This window comes from Psittacula echo, assembly GCF_963264785.1.
Source record: "Psittacula echo genome assembly, chromosome: 23".
In the NCBI taxonomy this organism is placed as follows: domain Eukaryota; kingdom Metazoa; phylum Chordata; class Aves; order Psittaciformes; family Psittacidae; genus Psittacula; species Psittacula echo.
The window spans coordinates 104,667-122,853 of NC_137748.1; the positions used below are offsets into that span (position 1 = coordinate 104,667).

At 43.0% G+C, this 18,187-nt stretch overlaps 1 protein-coding gene across 4 annotated transcripts in view; it reads left to right on the plus strand.

Annotated features, from left to right (window-relative positions):
- TLK2 (tousled like kinase 2) overlaps positions 1–18,187 on the plus strand; it is a 42,949-nt gene that overhangs the window by 8,344 nt on the left and 16,418 nt on the right. For 3 of the 4 annotated variants that reach the window (XM_080633315.1, XM_080633317.1, XM_080633316.1), the window contains 9 exons: positions 3,370–3,441; positions 5,829–5,898; positions 6,895–6,938; positions 7,964–8,059; positions 10,572–10,739; positions 11,299–11,394; positions 14,222–14,314; positions 15,644–15,754; positions 17,097–17,233. In XM_080633315.1, the coding sequence (XP_080489441.1) occupies positions 3,370–3,441; positions 5,829–5,898; positions 6,895–6,938; positions 7,964–8,059; positions 10,572–10,739; positions 11,299–11,394; positions 14,222–14,314; positions 15,644–15,754; positions 17,097–17,233 (887 nt within the window). The remainder of the gene's footprint in view (positions 1–3,369; positions 3,442–5,828; positions 5,899–6,894; positions 6,939–7,963; positions 8,060–10,571; positions 10,740–11,298; positions 11,395–14,221; positions 14,315–15,643; positions 15,755–17,096; positions 17,234–18,187) is intronic. The other variant, XM_080633318.1, reaches the window with a different exon arrangement.

Genomic DNA, 18,187 nt, shown 5'->3' on the forward strand with positions numbered 1-18,187 from the left:
CTGTATGGGAAAAGAGGTGCACCTGAGGTCTAGACCTGGCTCCTTAAAGATCCTGGGTATTGTATCTTTACTGCATGTTCTGCTGAACAGTTTGTGCTTCTGTAGCCAGATCACCTCAAAGCAAGACCTTTTTTTGCCAACTTTGACATGAACAAGATGCTTCAGCTCCTTGCGTGTAAGAGAGGTCTAATGCTGTGGGAGAAGCATCAGTGGAAGGCCCTCGAGAAGGTAATCGAGGGAAAGGAAAGCTCATACAGTGGAAATGAGTCAAAACATATCTACAAAGAATTAATTCTGCGTTTATGCACAATATCAATACACATGACTGTGACCTTGCTGGATGCTTGTAGACAAGTGAAAAGCTGTTCTTTCCTGGTTTTATAACAGAGCAGTTAGCTCCTTTTCACCCTTTGGACTACTGCATTGAGGTCGATTTTGTGATATTAGTGTCTAGAGGAAGTTTGAAGTAAAGGGAAAATAGGTTTCTTTGATCTTCCAGGATCTGTGATCAGAACTGAACTGCTCTTTTGTTGATGTGAAAAATGGGATTGATTCCAGCTGCTGGAGCTGGAGGTTTCCCACGCAGAATAGTCAGTACAGGTAGTTGTGGTACTGGAAGTAAGAAAACAGAGTGGATTTTGTATCGGGCATTTTTCCAGCTGCTTGCATTCCAGAACTTTACATTCAGATGCAAAATTAGTGGAATTTTTTGTACTAGAGAGGATAAACTCGGATTTCTAACTATAAACGGCCTCATCAGTTTATTTCTCCTGGTGACCCTAGAATACAGCTCCATTGCTGAGATACTGGCCCTTCGTAAGCCACTGATGCATCCTGCCAACCACAGTGTTCCTGAAAAGCTCCAATGTGGCATTTTGGGAGCAGCTGTTCCTGTCATTTGCTGTCCATGTGTAACATGGAGGCAGTTGGATTTAAGCAAATGTGGGAACAACTTTCACTTTAATCTTCATCATGTCAGAACTTCAGGCTGTCCATCTGAGACCAGCAAATGCTCCTGCACCTAATAAAGCTTTCACGCCTGCACAGAAGGTTGATGTCTTGGACATGCTGCTCAGGTCTGAGTTCATGGGAGGAGCTGAAGGAATTTAGAGGCCAGCATTTGTGCAGTTTATAAACCAGCTTTTTACATGGGTGAAAAGATTAACTTTCTGTTGCCATTTGCTATAAGATATTTGTTACTCTCTTTTTCTATCGATGAGGCCTTCACGTACTTGTAACTAAGCTTAGTGTTGGCACTGCTGTTGAGTCATGTTGGCCAAGGAATAAATCCCTGGAATAGCCCAGAGTTCATAGAATCCCAGACTGGTTTGTGTTGGAAGGGACCTTCAAGCTCATCCAGCTCCAACCCTGCCACGGGCAGGGACACCTTCCACTGGAGCAGCTTGCTCCAAGCCCCTGTGTCCAACCTGGCCTTGAACACTGCCAGGGATGGGGCAGCCACAGCTTCTCTGGGCACCCTGTGCCAGCGCCTCAGCACCCTCACAGGGAAGAGCTTCTGCCTAAGAGCTCATCTCAGGCTCCCCTCTGGCAGGTTCAAGCCATTCCCCTTGTGCTGCCCCTATTAAAGCTGGAGGCTTTGGGGGCAGTGGGGCAGGGTCCAGGGAGAGCTGAGGGCTTTGAGTTGCTGGTCCCTTTTACAGCTCCCACATCTCCCTCCAGCCAGCATCAAACAGGCTGATGTATCCTGTATCTTTAGGCACTGGAGCTGCCCTAAGGTCTCTTGGAGCCTTCTCTTCTCCAGTTGAACAAGCCTAGAGTTGTACCAGTCACATTGGGTAGTGGGGAGCTTGCTTCTTTGCTGAAGAGATGAGATAAAATATCTTTCTGGTCTTGAGCTCTTTGTGTGCTGAGTTGAAGAGGTAATGAGACACCTTAAAGAGTATAACTCTGCAGTGTTTCTGAGAGTTTGTTGCTTTTTAAATGGAGTCCTAAATGTGGAGCTTCTGGAGTTATTCAAGTGGTGTTTGTTGGCTTGTTTGGGTTTTGTTTGAGTTTGGTTTGGGGTTTTTTCTGTTGAAGCAGCTAAGCATGTCCTTCTAGGAGAAACAGATGTGGTAGTTAACGCTCACAGTGTCCTGCAGGAGGTAAACAGCACTGTTACTTCCTGTGGATGCCTGCTTGGAGATTTGGATTAGTAATAGCTTGTGTCACAAGTGTTAAGTTGGTGGTGGTGGTTGTGGGATTGAAGAACTGCTCCCCTCACAAGTAATCCCTGGGATTTCTCTGGGGTGTTAGGGCTTTTTTTTAAACTTTCTGTTTAAATATACGATGATAAAGTGGCTTTCCCTTCAGGAAAGGTCGACTGGTGGGAAGTGGTAACCACAAAAGTAAGAATGCAAAAAATAAGAGTGAGTTTTTGGGGAAAGATGCTCACAGGTCCTTAATGAAGAGGTAGCTGTATTGCGTCACTATTCCAGGAGTAATTATGTATCTTGTTTTTCTATCTTTGTCAAATTCATCTGGATTTTTTAAGTTAGATCTGTAGGAGGCCACTTTTGTGTCAGATCACTAGGCTAAGACACGGTGACTTTGCGTGATTCACTTTTCTTTCCTTTTAAGACCAGTTTTGATGCAGACCTTAAATAATCTTCAGACTGCTTGGATATGTAGAAATGCAGGTGTGTATCCAGTAGAGCCTGCGAAGATGCAGGCAGATGCTTGTAGGTACCTGGATACTACATTGGTAAACCTCCTCCAGCCTCTTGAATTTGCACTTTAGCCTCGTAGGAGCAACTGTGCTCTGTTGGCAGGTCAGCCACAGGTCCGTAACGTAGCCTAGTGGGAAGGATTGTCTATGGGTTCACTTGTTCACTTTCCTAGTGTTAAAGAAAGCATCAAAATTATGCATTGAAAGAAAAATCAGTGGCACTGCCAGCATCTGATAACAGTAATAGCTGCTTTGCCAGATGGAAGATGCCTCTGAATTCTTAGCCCAGGGTCAAGCAGATGCTTGCCTGAAGAGCTGAGCTTGGAACTACCACTCCTCAGCAGATCACAAGCCTTGTTTCTCTAACCAGTTGTCTTAGACTTCCATGAATACTGCCTTAGCTCTTTTGTGGATGTGGTTACATTGAGCAGTTGGGATAGAAATTGGTACAGAACCATCATTGCAAAGGCTGGATCAGTATACAGAGAAGTGTCTGTCCAACTGGCAATCCAACCTCTGTCTTGCTCCAAACAACTGCTGAAGCTTTTAGTGCCCCATCCTGTGTCTAGGTATTTACCAGTGTTACTGCTGTACCCATATGATGTAGAGCAGTGTAGTTAGCACAGAGATGCAGTGTTTGATAGGACATATCTGCCTTGCATGGAAGTTGTTTCTAACAGTCTTTGCTTGTTTTTCACTAGGGTCCATTAAATAGTGAATCTTCCAACCAGAGCTTGTGCAGCGTGGGTTCTCTGAGTGATAAAGAATTGGAGGTAAGCAGGCACAAATCCTCATGGTAATTGGGCTTAAGGTGGAGATGACTGAACTCAAAACCTAGAAGGAATTGTGTGATAGTGAGTGACAATATTCCTCCTTTGGGGTGTGGAAGGGACTTGTGGAAGTATTTAGTCTGGGTCTTACCCCTCCGGTCTTTGGGCCACGCTGTGAAGTGGTTCTGGAAGCTTACCACGGATTTTACCCCACCCCAAAAGCAAGGCATTTGTAAAGCTCAGCTTATGAAATTGCTTTCAGCTGTGTTGTGATTTGCTTGCTGGCTTTGGATGCGCTTTGGGCCAAATCAAAAGCCAGAGAGCATTAATGGAAAAGTTTGCCTTAGTTATCAAACACGTGAATTTGCAAAAGTCTGAACAAAGAGGAGAGCATTTTTATGAATCGCTCTCTGCGAGTGTGGGGAGGTGACAATTTATGCTTTGTCTGTGTTTAATCTCACTGCTTGAGGATTAACTGCTTTGAAATGCTTGCTAAAGCAGCAAACTCAATTGTAGAGTTACACTTTTACTTGGCAATTCCACATTAATAAAGCAAAATCTCAACTTCAAATGCATTTAAAGAACCTTCTGCATGGTTATCAGGTAAGTTTGGGATCATATTTCCCTCTATTACATGGCCGGACTGATAGGGGGTGTCTAGTGAAGCTAAGTCTTTAGAGAATGAAATATGTTAAACTCCTTGCAAGTAAGTATAGTTAATAGTGGAAAACTGAGTATTTGTTCTTCTTTTACTTGGGTTTTTTTATGCACGTCTGTGGAGTGATTTGAGCTGACCGAGCTGACATAATCAAATCTCCCATTCCTTGTTTTTTCAGGCTGTAACAGATAATTTTGTGTGTAATTTTTTTGTTATGTAAGTACTTGAATGGAAAACACAACTTAAAATGAATCTCATTAATATGCTCACAGCTCCATGGAGGCTGTAATGGAGCCTGTGGTGTTAAGAGTCACGCCAACGCTGTTCAGGAGTTGCTCTTCACTACGCAGTGAGGAGGCTATGTCACCTCCTTTTACACATACAGGAGCTGGTGCAGCAAGTCTGTAGATAGCTATGGAGTTTTTAGTCCCCTCATTCTTGCAGACATGATAGCCACCTTTGAACAGCCCCTTTATCCTCTTACCAAAGCAGTGACATGTCACTGACTGCCCAGCTGCTAACATGGAGCTGTAGATGTCCAGCAGCCAGGTTGAGATTCTGGCTGTGTCAGCTTTATCCTTTTTATCCTGCTAAAGGAGGTAGATTGATCTCTGTGCTTCCTGTGTGCAAGTCTTTGGCAGAGATCTTTACACAGGGTACTTTAGACTTTGGTTTCCAAAGAGCATGAAAGTTAGGTTTACCACAAACTTTCTGGCTATAGTTTTCCCTCCCCCAGAGCTGTGCTTTGCACATTGTGGTTTTCTTCCTGCCCCCAGGCTATAGTTTAGTGGTAGCTGCAGTGATTGTAAAGCATACAGCTCAGAAATGATTAGGGACCCTTTGGGATAAGAGATGTTTTTATAATGACGCTGGTGATGGAAATGACAAGATTATCTGTCTTTCCAAAAACCTCAGTAGGCTGCTTCTAGTGCAGTGCTTCATAATGGTTTCAGCAGGCTTGGCCACATAAGTGACCCTGGTGATGGGGAAAGCACCATGGCAGGGTCTTCTCCACTCTCACATGTGCTATATATTGTGCATAAATAAATCACTGTCCACTGACAAGCTGCTCCTTGGGTCTCTGGTTGCTCACTGAAATGGCAGATGCAGCTGACCCTTGACTTTAATGGGAGCAGATGAGGAATAAACCAAAGGCCAGGTGAATTGCAGCTTTCTCCTGTTTTGGGGAGATCTGCCTTGTTTTGTGCATGGTTGCTGTTGTGCACCAGTGACAGGATAGTTCTTGTAACCATCTTCAAAGGGCCTTGGGAAGAAGCATTGGCTGTAATGAATTGCACCAGTAGACTGCGAGTGGCCACTGGACTGCAAATTTGGATGTCTGTACTCAAACCTCCTTGTTGTACTCAAACTCCTCTTGTACCAGTACTGTGATCACTCTGAAATGGTTTACACAGGCTTTTTGTTAAGTGTTTGAACTTGTTCTGAAGTAACTGGGCAGTAGAGGCTGGTTTGCTGCAGCTGAAATAGAGAGAATCCTGATTAACCTCCCTGCTAACCATGTTCTCTCCCTTCTGCAGCACGTATATCAGAAGGTAGCAGCTATTTGAGAGTGGTTGTTTCTTTAAATACCAGCAGTAGAAATAAAGGCACCAGAGAAATGAAATGGCCACGGGGGAGATGGAGCGGATGATTGTGTTTTGGCTTTTTTTTTTTTTTTCTGTAAGTCTTGGAATAACTGCAGAAATGTTAATTTTGAAGTATTGTTTAACAGACTCCTGAGAAAAAACAGAATGACCAGCGGAATAGGAAAAGGAAAGCAGAAGCCTATGAGACCAGTCAAGGTAATTCACGCTCCTGACCCTGCCCTAGGAGTCCGCAATGGTTGGTAATTTGTGCACAGTCAGTGTCCAAGGAAACGAATGGCTCTTCTCAAGGGTGTGTCAGGCAGCTTGTTATAAACTACGCCATGATGGTGTAGTTTTCTTCTGGGAGCCTTGTTATCCTCATTGGCAGGAAGATACTCAGCTTATTTGCACAAACTCTTTCATTTTCATGGCACAGACTGCCCAAAGGCTTCACATGGCTTCTCTGAAGTGTTGGTTTGGTCCCACGTCACTGCATACACAACAGCCAGACTTAAATACAGGCGATACCCTCTTCGTTGCTTTCTGAGATGGATGCCTGCGTTGGTAGAGTAAATCCTCGCCACAACAAATAGAGAACAAACTGTGCTCTAGTATAAAGCAGGCAGTGCTGCCTCGGAGTACTAGGAAAAACCCAATGTGTCCAAGTTCAGGTTTTCTAGCAAATGGGAGGATTTCTATTTCTTTTACTCTTCAACAAGAAAGTAACAAGGATTGTGTTGACAAAATGCTTCGGTAATATTATAATAAGGGAAAAGAGCTAAGTTTTAATGAGCTGGTATTAAACCACTGCTAATGATCTCTCTAACTATAGGAATGCTTGTGAGAGATCTAATATGTGGTAATGTGCCTGATGGCAGAGAGGTAGAAGTGTCCTTTGCTCTGTCCTTATCTTGAAGGAAAGTTTGGAGAGCCTACACAACTTTCAATGCCCCTTTAGTGTTTCCTAAGTGCTTTAGCAAAGTGCAAATGCTGTTTGATTGGATTTGACATGGTTGGAATTGGGAGCTAATTGAATTGTCAGCTGTAGACCCTCCCAACAACAGCACAAGAGCAGAAGCTTTTGTTGTGGAAGGTGTTGCCCCTTTCTACAGGGAAAGGAGTGTCAGAACATAGGAGTAGTTTTAACATGGCATCATAACTTCTGTTCTTACTATTACAACTCTTATTTTCATCCCTTGTTTTTCTTTTTAGGAAAAGGCACCCCTAGGGGACATAAAATTAGTGATTATTTTGAGGTAAGCATCTTTTCATTGTCAGATGTCTGGTGACTTCTGTTACTGATCCATCATTGGAGTTATTGATTGATGGTGTTGACCTGATGTGCTCAAGTGTGATTAGATCAAGGACATGAGATTTCTGGCAGTTGATTTTTAAAACAGTTGATAAAGCAATTTTTTAACAGAGGAGCCACATATATACACGTTTGAGATTGATTTCCACTGGAAGCTGGATCTGGGATGAGGATATCTCTGAGTATCCAAACCTATTCTGATAAGTGTCCAGCGCTGCAAAAGAACCTGCCTGCAAAGTCCTGATTCAAGTAGGAAGTTGCTGACAGGGTTCCCTCTCCACAAAAGCTTGCCATGGGATGCTGGCACCACCTGGGAGATGGAGACCCTCCCAAACCCGTGATCCTGAAAATCACTGTTCTTTTCTGATTATGTAGTTTCTGAAGCTTTTCTAGGTCTGCACAACCCAAAGCTCTTAAGTTTGTTCTTTATTTTCCTGACTAATCAGAAATCAAGTTTTTATTGGTGTTTACTGCTTTCCTGGCTATAGTTTCTTGTAAGTTTGGTGCACAGTGTGGTGCAGGAACATAAGGATTTCTGTACTAACTAGACCAGCTGCCCACCTGCTTACTTATCCTGCCTTTAGTGGTGACTGGCACTGCTGCTTCAGTGGGGGTGTACAGTTCTTACCACTCCTGTGGTGCACAGTTAGAAACAGCGAATGGGCTTCATAATTCTATACAGTAAATAATAGATCTATAGGCAAGTGTGCAGGTTTATATCTTTTTGTGTTAAAAATGTACTCGCTGCAAATGTGAATGTTTGTCTGAAGCACTTTTGCTATTAGTTTTGAAAACAGTGCATGAAATGTGAAGGTTTTCCTCTTAGCTTCTATGCAGTTTGTTCTAATGAGTCCCTAGAGCCTGTAAGGCTTCATTTTTAAGAATGATGCATTTCTTCTGTCTCTGTTAAATTTGCTTCAGTATAGTATCTCTGTAATTACTGATGATCAAACCTGTTCCTTTGGCCAGTTTGCTGGGGGAAGTGGCCCTGGAACCAGCCCTGGTAGAAGCGTGCCTCCTGTCGCCAGGTCATCACCGCAGCATTCCTTATCCAACCCCTTGCCGGTAAGTGTCTCCCTGGGGCCTGAGCTGGTGCCATGGCACTGACTGGGTTGGTGGCTGTGCTTCAGACAGGTAATAAAGGTTCTGAATAGAAAAGAAGTGTCTCTGAAACTGGATTCTGGCAGCAAAGCCAGGTGTCAGAGATGCTGTAACAGTGGCTAGTCCAGTTGTAACTGATATGAATATCTGAGCGTAAAGCATCCAAGATGAATGTTTTTAGCATGCAGATAGATCAGTCATTACTAAACGGTGGAACACACATATTAGTTATCTTGTTTCCCATTGTGACTCATGAGTTTCTTCATAGAGTAGAGGATCTTGTGTGTTTGTATAGCACTAATACACCGATACTCTGATCTAGATTGGACCCTTTGGGTATACGGAAAACCGTGCCTACCATAATTATGTTGGGAAGGTCTTTTACTTCTCTTTATGTGCATGTGACTCGTAAGGAGCATTAGCAAAAGCTTGCAAGGAAGTGTGTGTACATGCACATCTGTTGCTATTTTTTGTTACGTAATTCCCTTTTGCTGTCACAGCATTTCTGCAAGGTCTGCATGTGAAGAAAGAACCAGGAGTTTTAAGGCGTTTTAGCACAGAGCAGCTAAAGACTTTGCTTTCAACTAGCAAAGCTTTAAGGGAGAGCTTCATGTATGCTTCTAGATACTTATTATGTGTTTAAAAAATTGAAATAGACCTCATTAATTGGATGGCCTTTCCTCCTATCTTGTATTAATTCACTAATACCTCTCTCTAAAGAGAAGTCAATGAAAGAAATACCATCTCTGGATGTTGCAGATGTGTGAGGCATTAGGGACAGTGCTTTATTTCGGCAGGTGAGATACTCTCAAGATGTTCATAATGGGACAGGTAGATTCTTCCTCTGGTGTCCTACACTGTGTGTGTATTGAGTATAAATAAATATAAATGAATATAAAATAATAAAATATAAATAATATATTAAATAAATTTATTAAATAAATTTATTAAATAAAAAATATAAAATAATAAAAAAATAAATGAATATAAATAAAAGGTTCAGCAGGGTATTTCTCATGTGGTGAATACTGATGTTGCAGTTAGTTTCAGCTAGGCCAGGTCATGTCTGTCCTTACACAGGTGCTCTTTGTTTTTCTTATCTTCTGTTCTTTACTCTTGCAGCCGACCCTGTAATATTTGCTTATTCATGAGGAACTATTATGTGTGTTTTCAAGATCCTCTTCTTACAAACTGAATAGAAATGGTTAAGCCCCCAAAAAGAGGGGAATGAGAGAAAGTTGGAGAAGATTCAGTATCTTACCCATTACAGGTGGCAGTACAGTTTAGGAAGAGAGCAGAGTGTTAAAATGCCTTTCACAGGGAGCCAAACCTCCTCCAAATGTGTGAGTTAACCTGTACAGGACTGGAAATTGTCCGCAATCAGAACTTGCAGAGGAATTGTAATGGCTTCAGGATGTTACTTCTTGTCTTCAAATCTCTTGACTGCTGTGAATTGCCTTGCTTCTCCTTTGATCAGAAGAACGATCTGCAGGTCTTCAGACTCTTGCAAGGTCGCTCTCCTATACAAACATTCTTTGGGGGCAGAAAGCACGCTCTTGACATTTGAAATGTTAGGCAGAAAATACGCTTCAGGTTACACTTTAGGTTGTTAAGGAAAAACTGAAGCCTGACCTGACTGTTTGCTTTCGATGTGGCATATGCCTGGCCCAGAGTTACAGCTTGGAAGGACTTTGATAGTTATTACCCAGTTTTAGCAGTGATGGGCAGGGTTTTGAAGCAAGGGCAATGAGGTCTGAGTGCTGTAATCAGTGTAGCTCAGATGATTCTTGTTCTTACTGAACCCGGTTCCTGTATCACAGTTGAAAAATGAGTCTGCTGCAGGAGAAAGGAGCTGGCCTTTCAGAGATATAATGCATCCTTAAAAGATTTTTAGTGCTTTGCTTATTTTATAGGAGATTGATCCCAGCTATAACGACAGAAATGAGCTTGCTGTGACGCCTGGGTTCTGAACATGGTTAGGTTGCTGACATTTAGCAGTTCTGACTCAGTTTACTTCACTGGAATGAACCTATGGTGTGACATTGGCTGCTCTAAAATGATCCTTAAAAAGCATCCTCTAGTATAATTTTGAATGCCTTGACCAAAATCCCAATGCACTGAGGTTGTTGGATCTACAACCTAGTTTGCTTCATTGGCTCTGAAACCCATGTATCTGCAAAGGAAGGAGGGGGTGTTAACTGACAAGGAATTCTGTCCTGTGTGTTTGTTTGTTCCTTTTGTTTTTTTCTTGTTATTCTTCATCATCTTTTTGATGTCTTCCATTGGAACAATCACTCCAAGGAGTCGTGTTTTGAGTTATCAGATCCTCACCACGCTGCCTGCCCCATTCCTGAGCTGCTGCTTCGCTGACAACAGTTTTGGCAGAGTCAGAGAATTGGTTTTGGTTTGTTTCTTTTTTAAAGAGGAAAGGGGGGCAAAAAAAGAGTTCATTGTATTTTTCTTGCCTGTGTTACAGCGGCGAGTGGAGCAGCCGCTCTATGGGGTAGACGGCAGCACAGCAAAGGAACCGCAGGAGGAACACTCTGCTCTGCCAACGCTGATGTCGGTGATGCTGGCGAAGCAGCGGCTAGAGAATGAGCAGCTGGCACAGAGGGGAGGTGGCCTCTGTTTTACTTTTGTCTCGGTGAGCAGCTCTGAAAAGATTGGAATCCTGAGGGATGTTTCTAGTTAAGGGATGGGGAGCTTGCAGCTTTTTCTGCTCAAAGGCAGTAGTTCAAGTGCAGCCTGGTATGTTGATGGCCATCATCATCTGGTAAGTTCATCTTTGAGAAGAGTTCTAGGTCCCAGGCTTTGCTTGGTTAATAAATGAGTTTTAACTTAACTCAAGCTCTTATGTAGATCAAAATAATAGCATCTGAGAGGCTAATCTGATAGATGCAACAAAGCGAAAGAATGAAGTATAGTCTTGCTGTGAGAAGTGTTTGTTTTGGCCTCGCTTAATCTCAGCTGACATGAATTACATTAGGCTTTTAAAAGCTTTGTCTTTTAGCAGGTTGGGCCAGGCTTCCTGAGAAACTGACTCTTGTTTTACTGAACTGAATCTCTTGAGCATTCTTAAATCTTAGCATGAAAGTATGGTACCCAGACTAGGCTGCACCTCCCATGTAAAGAGAAGTGTATCTGCATGGGCACTGGTGGTCATGCCGAGGAGCATATAACAATACGCTAACTTTCTTTTACAGGCCCAGCAAGGCAGCCCATCTTCTACCGGATCAGGGAACACTGAGCATTCCTGCACTTCCCAAAAACAGATTTCCATCCAGCACAAACAGTCACAGGTATAGCTCACTAGACGATACATCTCTTGGATATGAGATTGGAGCTTGATGCAGCTTGTATTCCATGCCAAAGGGTACTACTTGTAGTAAATGTAATGTTTCCAGTGAAAACAGTAGTCCCAACTGGGTCTGTAACTACTGATTGAAGTAAATCACTCTGAACTTTGTTCCTGATTCTGTAGAGGATGTTTTCAGTTGCTGCTACTGGAATTGGCCCAATCTGTTACTGAGGTTTTTCTGTGTAAATATGATGGGCAATTCTTCAGCCATGTGTGAATGTGCTCAGGAGAGGAACACCTTAGCCCTGGCTGTTTCAGTTCTGGTGTATCCTGAATGTTCTTCCTTTCTCTGCAAGTGAAGATGTAAAGGAAACCTGAATGACAGTTGTGAATGCTCCTGTTCAAGCACTGGGTGCATCCATGCTGCTTATAGTACAAAATCCACAGTCTAGCTGGAAGTTCTGTGACCTCTGCAAAGTACACCCATGGGATAGTTTGTCTTGTCAAGCTAGAGCGTGATGTGTTCCTGTCTGTGCTTCTCAGCAACTTAATTGACCTGGAGTCAAGATGAGCAGTAGCTCTTTTGACTGTACTGCTGTCTTTTTGGTGCCTTTTTGATTCTTCCTGTGACTTGATGTCAAGATTTGCTTTTAGCTGTGTCATCTTCTTTTGCTTGTAAGGATGTTCAGCTTTATCTGCAATGCACCTTGCTTATTTCTTCTCCAAGTCTGCTTTTAATCTTCTGTTGATTTTCATCTCTGATTTCTCTGTGGCTGACTCTTTCCTTGAGTGAGTTTAAACCATCAGTTCTGTGTCAGTCATTTGCTCACACCAGCCTGTGTCAGAGATGATTTTATTGCTGGGGGAAGTTCATTCTCCATTTCCCCAGCAGGTGGTACAAGCTCTTTGTGCATGAAGGACAGCAGTTCTGCTTCTGGGGATACGTCCTAGCTTAAGTCTCTGAGCTCTGCTGTGTCATCAGGGTCACATTTGTCGTCTATATTGTTGTCTGTGAAGATTGCTGTTTCTTGCTGCTTCATGGAGAATTCTTGTGTGAGAATGACACCATAACTCAAGAAACTGCCAAAGGTGCATTTCAGTCTTTGCTGTCCCCAGTACTCATGCTTAGAATAGTGGTCCCACCTGAAGTGAGCAAGATGTTTTTATTCTGTCGTGTGCTAAAGATGCTCACAAGGTCCATCTTCTTTGAAAAGGGTGAGGTATTATCTGAGCATGCTTTCTGCCAGTGCTCAGCTTCATCATATTCTCCAAAGGTTTAGATGTCGCATACATATAAGGCAAAGAATACAGGAAGATGCTTGGCTGCATGATGAGGACATGCATATATTGGTTTTCCTTTCCAAACCTGTTTGGAATTGATAGGGTTAAGAAAAGTAATCTTCAGTGATGCCCAGTTGGACTCGTTTCTGGCAATGAGAGGAACAAGTCAGCATGAGCATGGTTTCAGTCAGTACTGTGGCCCTCCAGCGCTGTGAGGCAAGGGGAGCTGTGATGAAGTCACGCCTTAGAGTGTACATCCTGAAACATGACTTCATCCGACACAGCACAGGCACATCTGGGCATTTGGCAAATGACAATAAATCACTAAAGAAACTCTCTGCTGCTTGGTTGAGGATGTGTAGAATGGGTTCTCAACAGCCAGCCTTCTCCTTGCCTTTTGTCCCACATGCTTTCTACAGGCTGTCAGGAAGGAAAAAACAAGTTAAAGCTCAAGTGAGGTTACATGTCCACGCCTTCTCTTTGTCTTTTGGGATTTAGGCTCACCTTGCTTGATGTGCAATGCTGGCAGGTTTTGCTCTTTCCCATACTGGGCATATGTAGAGAAGCAGTGGTCAGCCAAGTTTGTCTCTTTCTTCATGGGGTTAGCTTCCAGGCAAACCTAACATCTGGGGAACAGTTCCATAGCAGCTCCCTAGGTAAGCCTCTGCTGACCCTTGTCAGAACCAGGGTAGCTGCTTGCTAGTCATAAATGTGACATCTGTGCAGTCATGGAGAGATCTTATGTGTTGACTTGGCTGGTTTAGCTGCTGTGTTCATGTGCATGCTGACTTCTTACACTTTGCTTCCCCACCCATTAATGAGAGTGCTGAGTTTGAAATACTCTACCTGCTAGAGAATACAGTACATGTCTTTTGTCTTCTGTTCCTGGGTATAACTCTCACTTCATTGGGGAAGGTATTTGAGATGTGCTGCACCCCATAAAGCTTTCCAAATAGGTTTCACTCAAGAATTATGATGCTCCTGTCCCTTGTGGGCACTGATACATCAGTTTGTCAGAAACAAAGGCTTAATATTTCTGCTGTCAATCTGTTACAGTATTTCAATATGAAGACCTGTGTTTTATGTCAAGATCTCCTTAGAGCCCCCAGGTCTTGTCTTCTGTCTAGCAAGTGGTTGTCTGTGCCCCTGAAAGATCTCATATATTTAATATTCCAGCTGAGGGTTGGGATTTGGTGGTGGTTTGGGGTTTTTGAAGCCTTTTTCCTGTACAAGCACTGCAGGAAAGGACAGTGACTGTCAGAGACCACCAAGGAGTGGGCAGAACTCAATTATAAAGACAAAATTTGCAGGACATGGTGTATTGTGGCCCTTTACCTGTTACCAGTTTGTGTTCTGGTATTACCATGCAATAAAAAAACGAAGAATGGAGAAAGTTCCTCCCTGACAGGTAGGATGCAGGGGATCAGTTCCTTCTTCTTAGACCTAACTGTTCAGGTCAGGTGGGGTTACAATGCAACATTACATGCTGACTGTCTGATATACTTGTTTTCCTTAAATGTGGTCTCTGGTGATTTTTTTCCCTACAGTCTGACCTCACAATGGAAAAAATATCTGCACTAGAAAACAGTAAGAACTCTGACTTGGAGAAGAAGGAGGGGAGGATAGATGACTTATTAAGAGTAAGTATTTCAAGTGGGACAGCTCTTTGAAAAGCTGCTGTTTAAAGATACCTAGAATGCATGTGCCAGCTAGGCTGCAGAGCAGGACTTTGTATATGATTTGTAGAACCAGCTCTCACAAGGTAAAACAAATAGAATCAACTCCACGATCAGCAAGAGAATTGTGTGGCTTGTGGCCACTCTGGACCTGTTTGAATCCACAGGGACTGTGGCTGCGCAGTGAAGTTGTAGCTCAAGTGTTAATGCCTCAGCAGTGTTACACACTTGTGTTTCACAGACTAACCTAACATGTTTCTCTGCAGAATTATTCCGCTCTTCTAAGTACTTAGGAGCTGACTCTGCTTTTTGTTGAGCAGTGTGTTCAGTAGCCTCTCAATAGACTGAGAAGTTGTATTCTGAAATGCTCATTCACAGGAGTCAGTGACACGTATACAGATAAGGAGAACATCTTTTGGTCAAACAGAAAGAATAAAGCTCCTCTTAACCCATTAGTATTCTTCAATAAAAGATAAAAACCTTTAAATCAAGGATCTTGTCTTAATGGAGGAGCTCTAATTGATTTAGCTTTCATCAGCTGGAGAGGCATCTCTTGTGTAGTGTTGCAAAGCATTAGAAAACACATTAAAGAGAGAAGAGGGGGAAGGAAGGGGCTCTTGTGTTAGTGTGTATCTGGTCTCAGCACCTGAAAGAGCTGAGGCGCTTGTACAGGCACCCTTTGCTGTTTAATCAGCAACCAGATTGACTCTTGGTTGGAAGGGGGATGGTTAAATTTATCTTCTTAGTGAAAACAGTTGCACATAAAATCCTGCTGTACACTGTGGTGGTGTTAAAAACAGCAACTGTTGCTGGGAGCAATCTGTGTAGTGGGGTTGAGGGATAGTAACTCAAACATGAATTTAATTGAAAGTACAAAGGGAGTTACCCCATCCTTTTCCTCTGCCAGTATTGTGGCAAAAGAGCGAGGATAGATCAGGGGTGACTCAGCTGTTTTGAGACTTGGGAGCTGTGGCAAGGTCTTAAATGTTTAAAAGCCATAAAAATTAAACACCTTTTGCTTGTGTTTAATCTCTCTGTACTTTAGTTCCTTCTGTGTAAACCAGGATGATGGCACTTCCCTGTTCTAGAGGGCTCTTAAGATTTGGATGGGTTAAGGACTGAAGAGCTTGGCTTGGATGTTTTGCTAAGGAACCTAGTCGTTTTTTACCCTGCTGGTGTGCTTACTTTAATCCCTAGAGCTAACTGGAGAAACCTCTTCCTAAGCAATGCTTAGTTTGGCTCTTTGAATGGTTTAAAGTCGAAGGCTTTTCTTTCTTCTCTGTTCACTTTTAGGCCAACTGTGATTTGAGACGACAGATAGATGAACAGCAGAAGATGCTGGAAAAGTACAAGGAGCGGTTGAATAGATGTGTAACGATGAGCAAGAAGCTGCTTATAGAAAAGGTGAGCAGGGGACTTGCCACATCTCTGCAGTCACAGTTCACACCCTTGAAAACTTCTCTCTTCTTCTGAGCAGTGAAAACCTGCTCCTGTTGTTTTGGTGTCTTGAATTACTTCTTTGCAAATAGGGATGTTATTAAGACTGAAATGGTTCAGAATGCTTTGGTTTGGTTACTTTTCACAGTCTTGGGGAGCGATCTCTCTTGCTGAAGTGAAATAGTCTGAGCTGTCGATGCAGTAGCATTTCTTGATTTGGAAACTCATAGACCTGAAAAGCAACATTGTCCAGCTCTGGCAGTGCAAGAGCAGTATCCCATTGTGCAGTGAAATTGCCAGATGTGCTCTGTGACGTGGACAAGTGATTTAGACCTTTCCTTCTTCCAGACAGCAGAATTGGAGATCATTGCTTTGTGTAACACACAAAACAATACATTAAAGACACTGGGGAAAGTGCCAGGCTGCTCTTTACCAGTGTCCAGCCTGCTTTGGCGTTGAGAGATTTCCAGATTTCCTGATGGTTAAACAATGTGGGGTTTGATTGCTCCTTCACCTGCAGGCCGATTACATCTATTGTTTGTGGGCACTGGATGGGCAAAACTACCAGGGTGCTGGCCAGTACATACAGTCTGTTTGAGCTGATTTTGTCACAGAGCTGATTGTTCTTGGCTGACTCCCCTTTCTAGGAGGACTTGTAACTGTGGGCTAGGTGTTAGGTACATCTGGCTTTCACATAGGTGGTCTAGAGCTCCAGTGAGGAGCTTTGCTGCTTCATCTTTAATCCTGACTGAGTGAAACTTGGCTGCTCTCATCTAGGGCCATGGAAATTTCCTTTTACTTAACCAGAAACACTCTGAGACAGACACCATCACCAGTTTTGACGCATTGGTGACCTAACTGAGATGGTGTCACATTTGGGTGTGGTGCCAGTCTGGGACTGAGCTGGCTGATCACTGTATCTTCCTCTTAACAGTGATTGAAGGTGCATTTTTGTCCCCCATTTCCCATTTGAGCGATTAAGGGGCTGATCAGAACCACACATTGGCTAAACTACTGGTACAAAGGGATAGTTTTAATCCTCTTGCTAGACTGATTTCAAGTTATCATAGAGTGGGTGAGCTGCCCAAGCAGTTATGGGGAAATAAAAATGAGGCTGAAATTCAGAAAGGAGGCAAATAAATGCTTGTCAAACCAATGTGAAGCACGCAGTGATTTTCAGCTGGGTTGCAGGTAAGCAGTCCTGGAACAATAGAAAGCGGGAAGAATTGGCAGTGATTTAAAGCACAGCACAGCTCTTAGTTGCTGATTTATGGCTTCTGGTTTTACATGTGTTTCGTTCTATTTTCAGTCAAAACAGGAGAAGATGGCCTGCAGAGATAAGAGCATGCAGGATCGATTGAGGCTAGGTCACTTCACCACAGTGCGGCACGGGGCGTCTTTCACCGAGCAGTGGACAGATGGCTATGCCTTCCAGAACCTCATCAAGTGAGGACAGACAGACTTGTCTTTAACTTCAGAGGCATAGACAGAAAAGCTAAGCAGTTGTGTGTGATGTCTTGCATGTCAAAATGTGGGAATGGTGTGACTGATGCATGAAAGGATCAGATAGGAGCACAGCTACTGACAATGGGGAACGTTTTGGCATTGAAGTGAGAAATGTGTTTCCACTTAAAACTCCAGAGACTTGGCCTGGAATCAGATGGTTTGAGCTGGCCTTTGGGTTGGAAGGGAGTAGGCTGCCCCTTTGGGTATTCTCAGTGCACTTACCTGGCTGTGCAGTGCTTGGGGCACAGGAGTGGACTAAATACTCACATATATTGTGAATCAAACAATTTGATTTGCATACTTGCATATATTAGTCAATGAAGGCTAATTAGCTTTTCTGGTTTTTTAAGTAGAAAGTAGAGAAGCTTAAAAGAGAAAATCCATGCTACGAAACTTCTTTTGCCTCCTGGTAACAGTGATCAAAGGGGCTGCAGAAACCTGGAAATGAAGATCAGAGACCCTTTTATGCAGGATGTTAATGGAAATATCCACTCAATTCCCACCTGGCCTAGACCTTTAAGTAGGACTTGGCAAATTAATTGCATTAGAGAGAGCTATGTGTGATCCTTTAAAATCATATCACTTCTCCGTGGTCTGATACGGAGGTGGTGCAGCTCTTGTTAGGTGCAGATTAAGAACTTCATAATTCTTCCATAGTTTGTGTTGTAAGACATGGAAGAAATACTTCTGGCATATTTACCTGCAGTCTTAGACTCTTTAAAAAGTGAATTAAGTATGTAGCTGCTCAAGTCATTTAGACTTGAAATGTCAAGAGTGCTTTTATCCCTGTAAAATGTTTTAAGATAGTCCTTTTACCTTGGAGGAGAGGCTGTTTGCTCAGTGAAATTGGGAATGCTGTTTATGTTTTAGAGATCTAAGGGTAGTTTAAAAGCA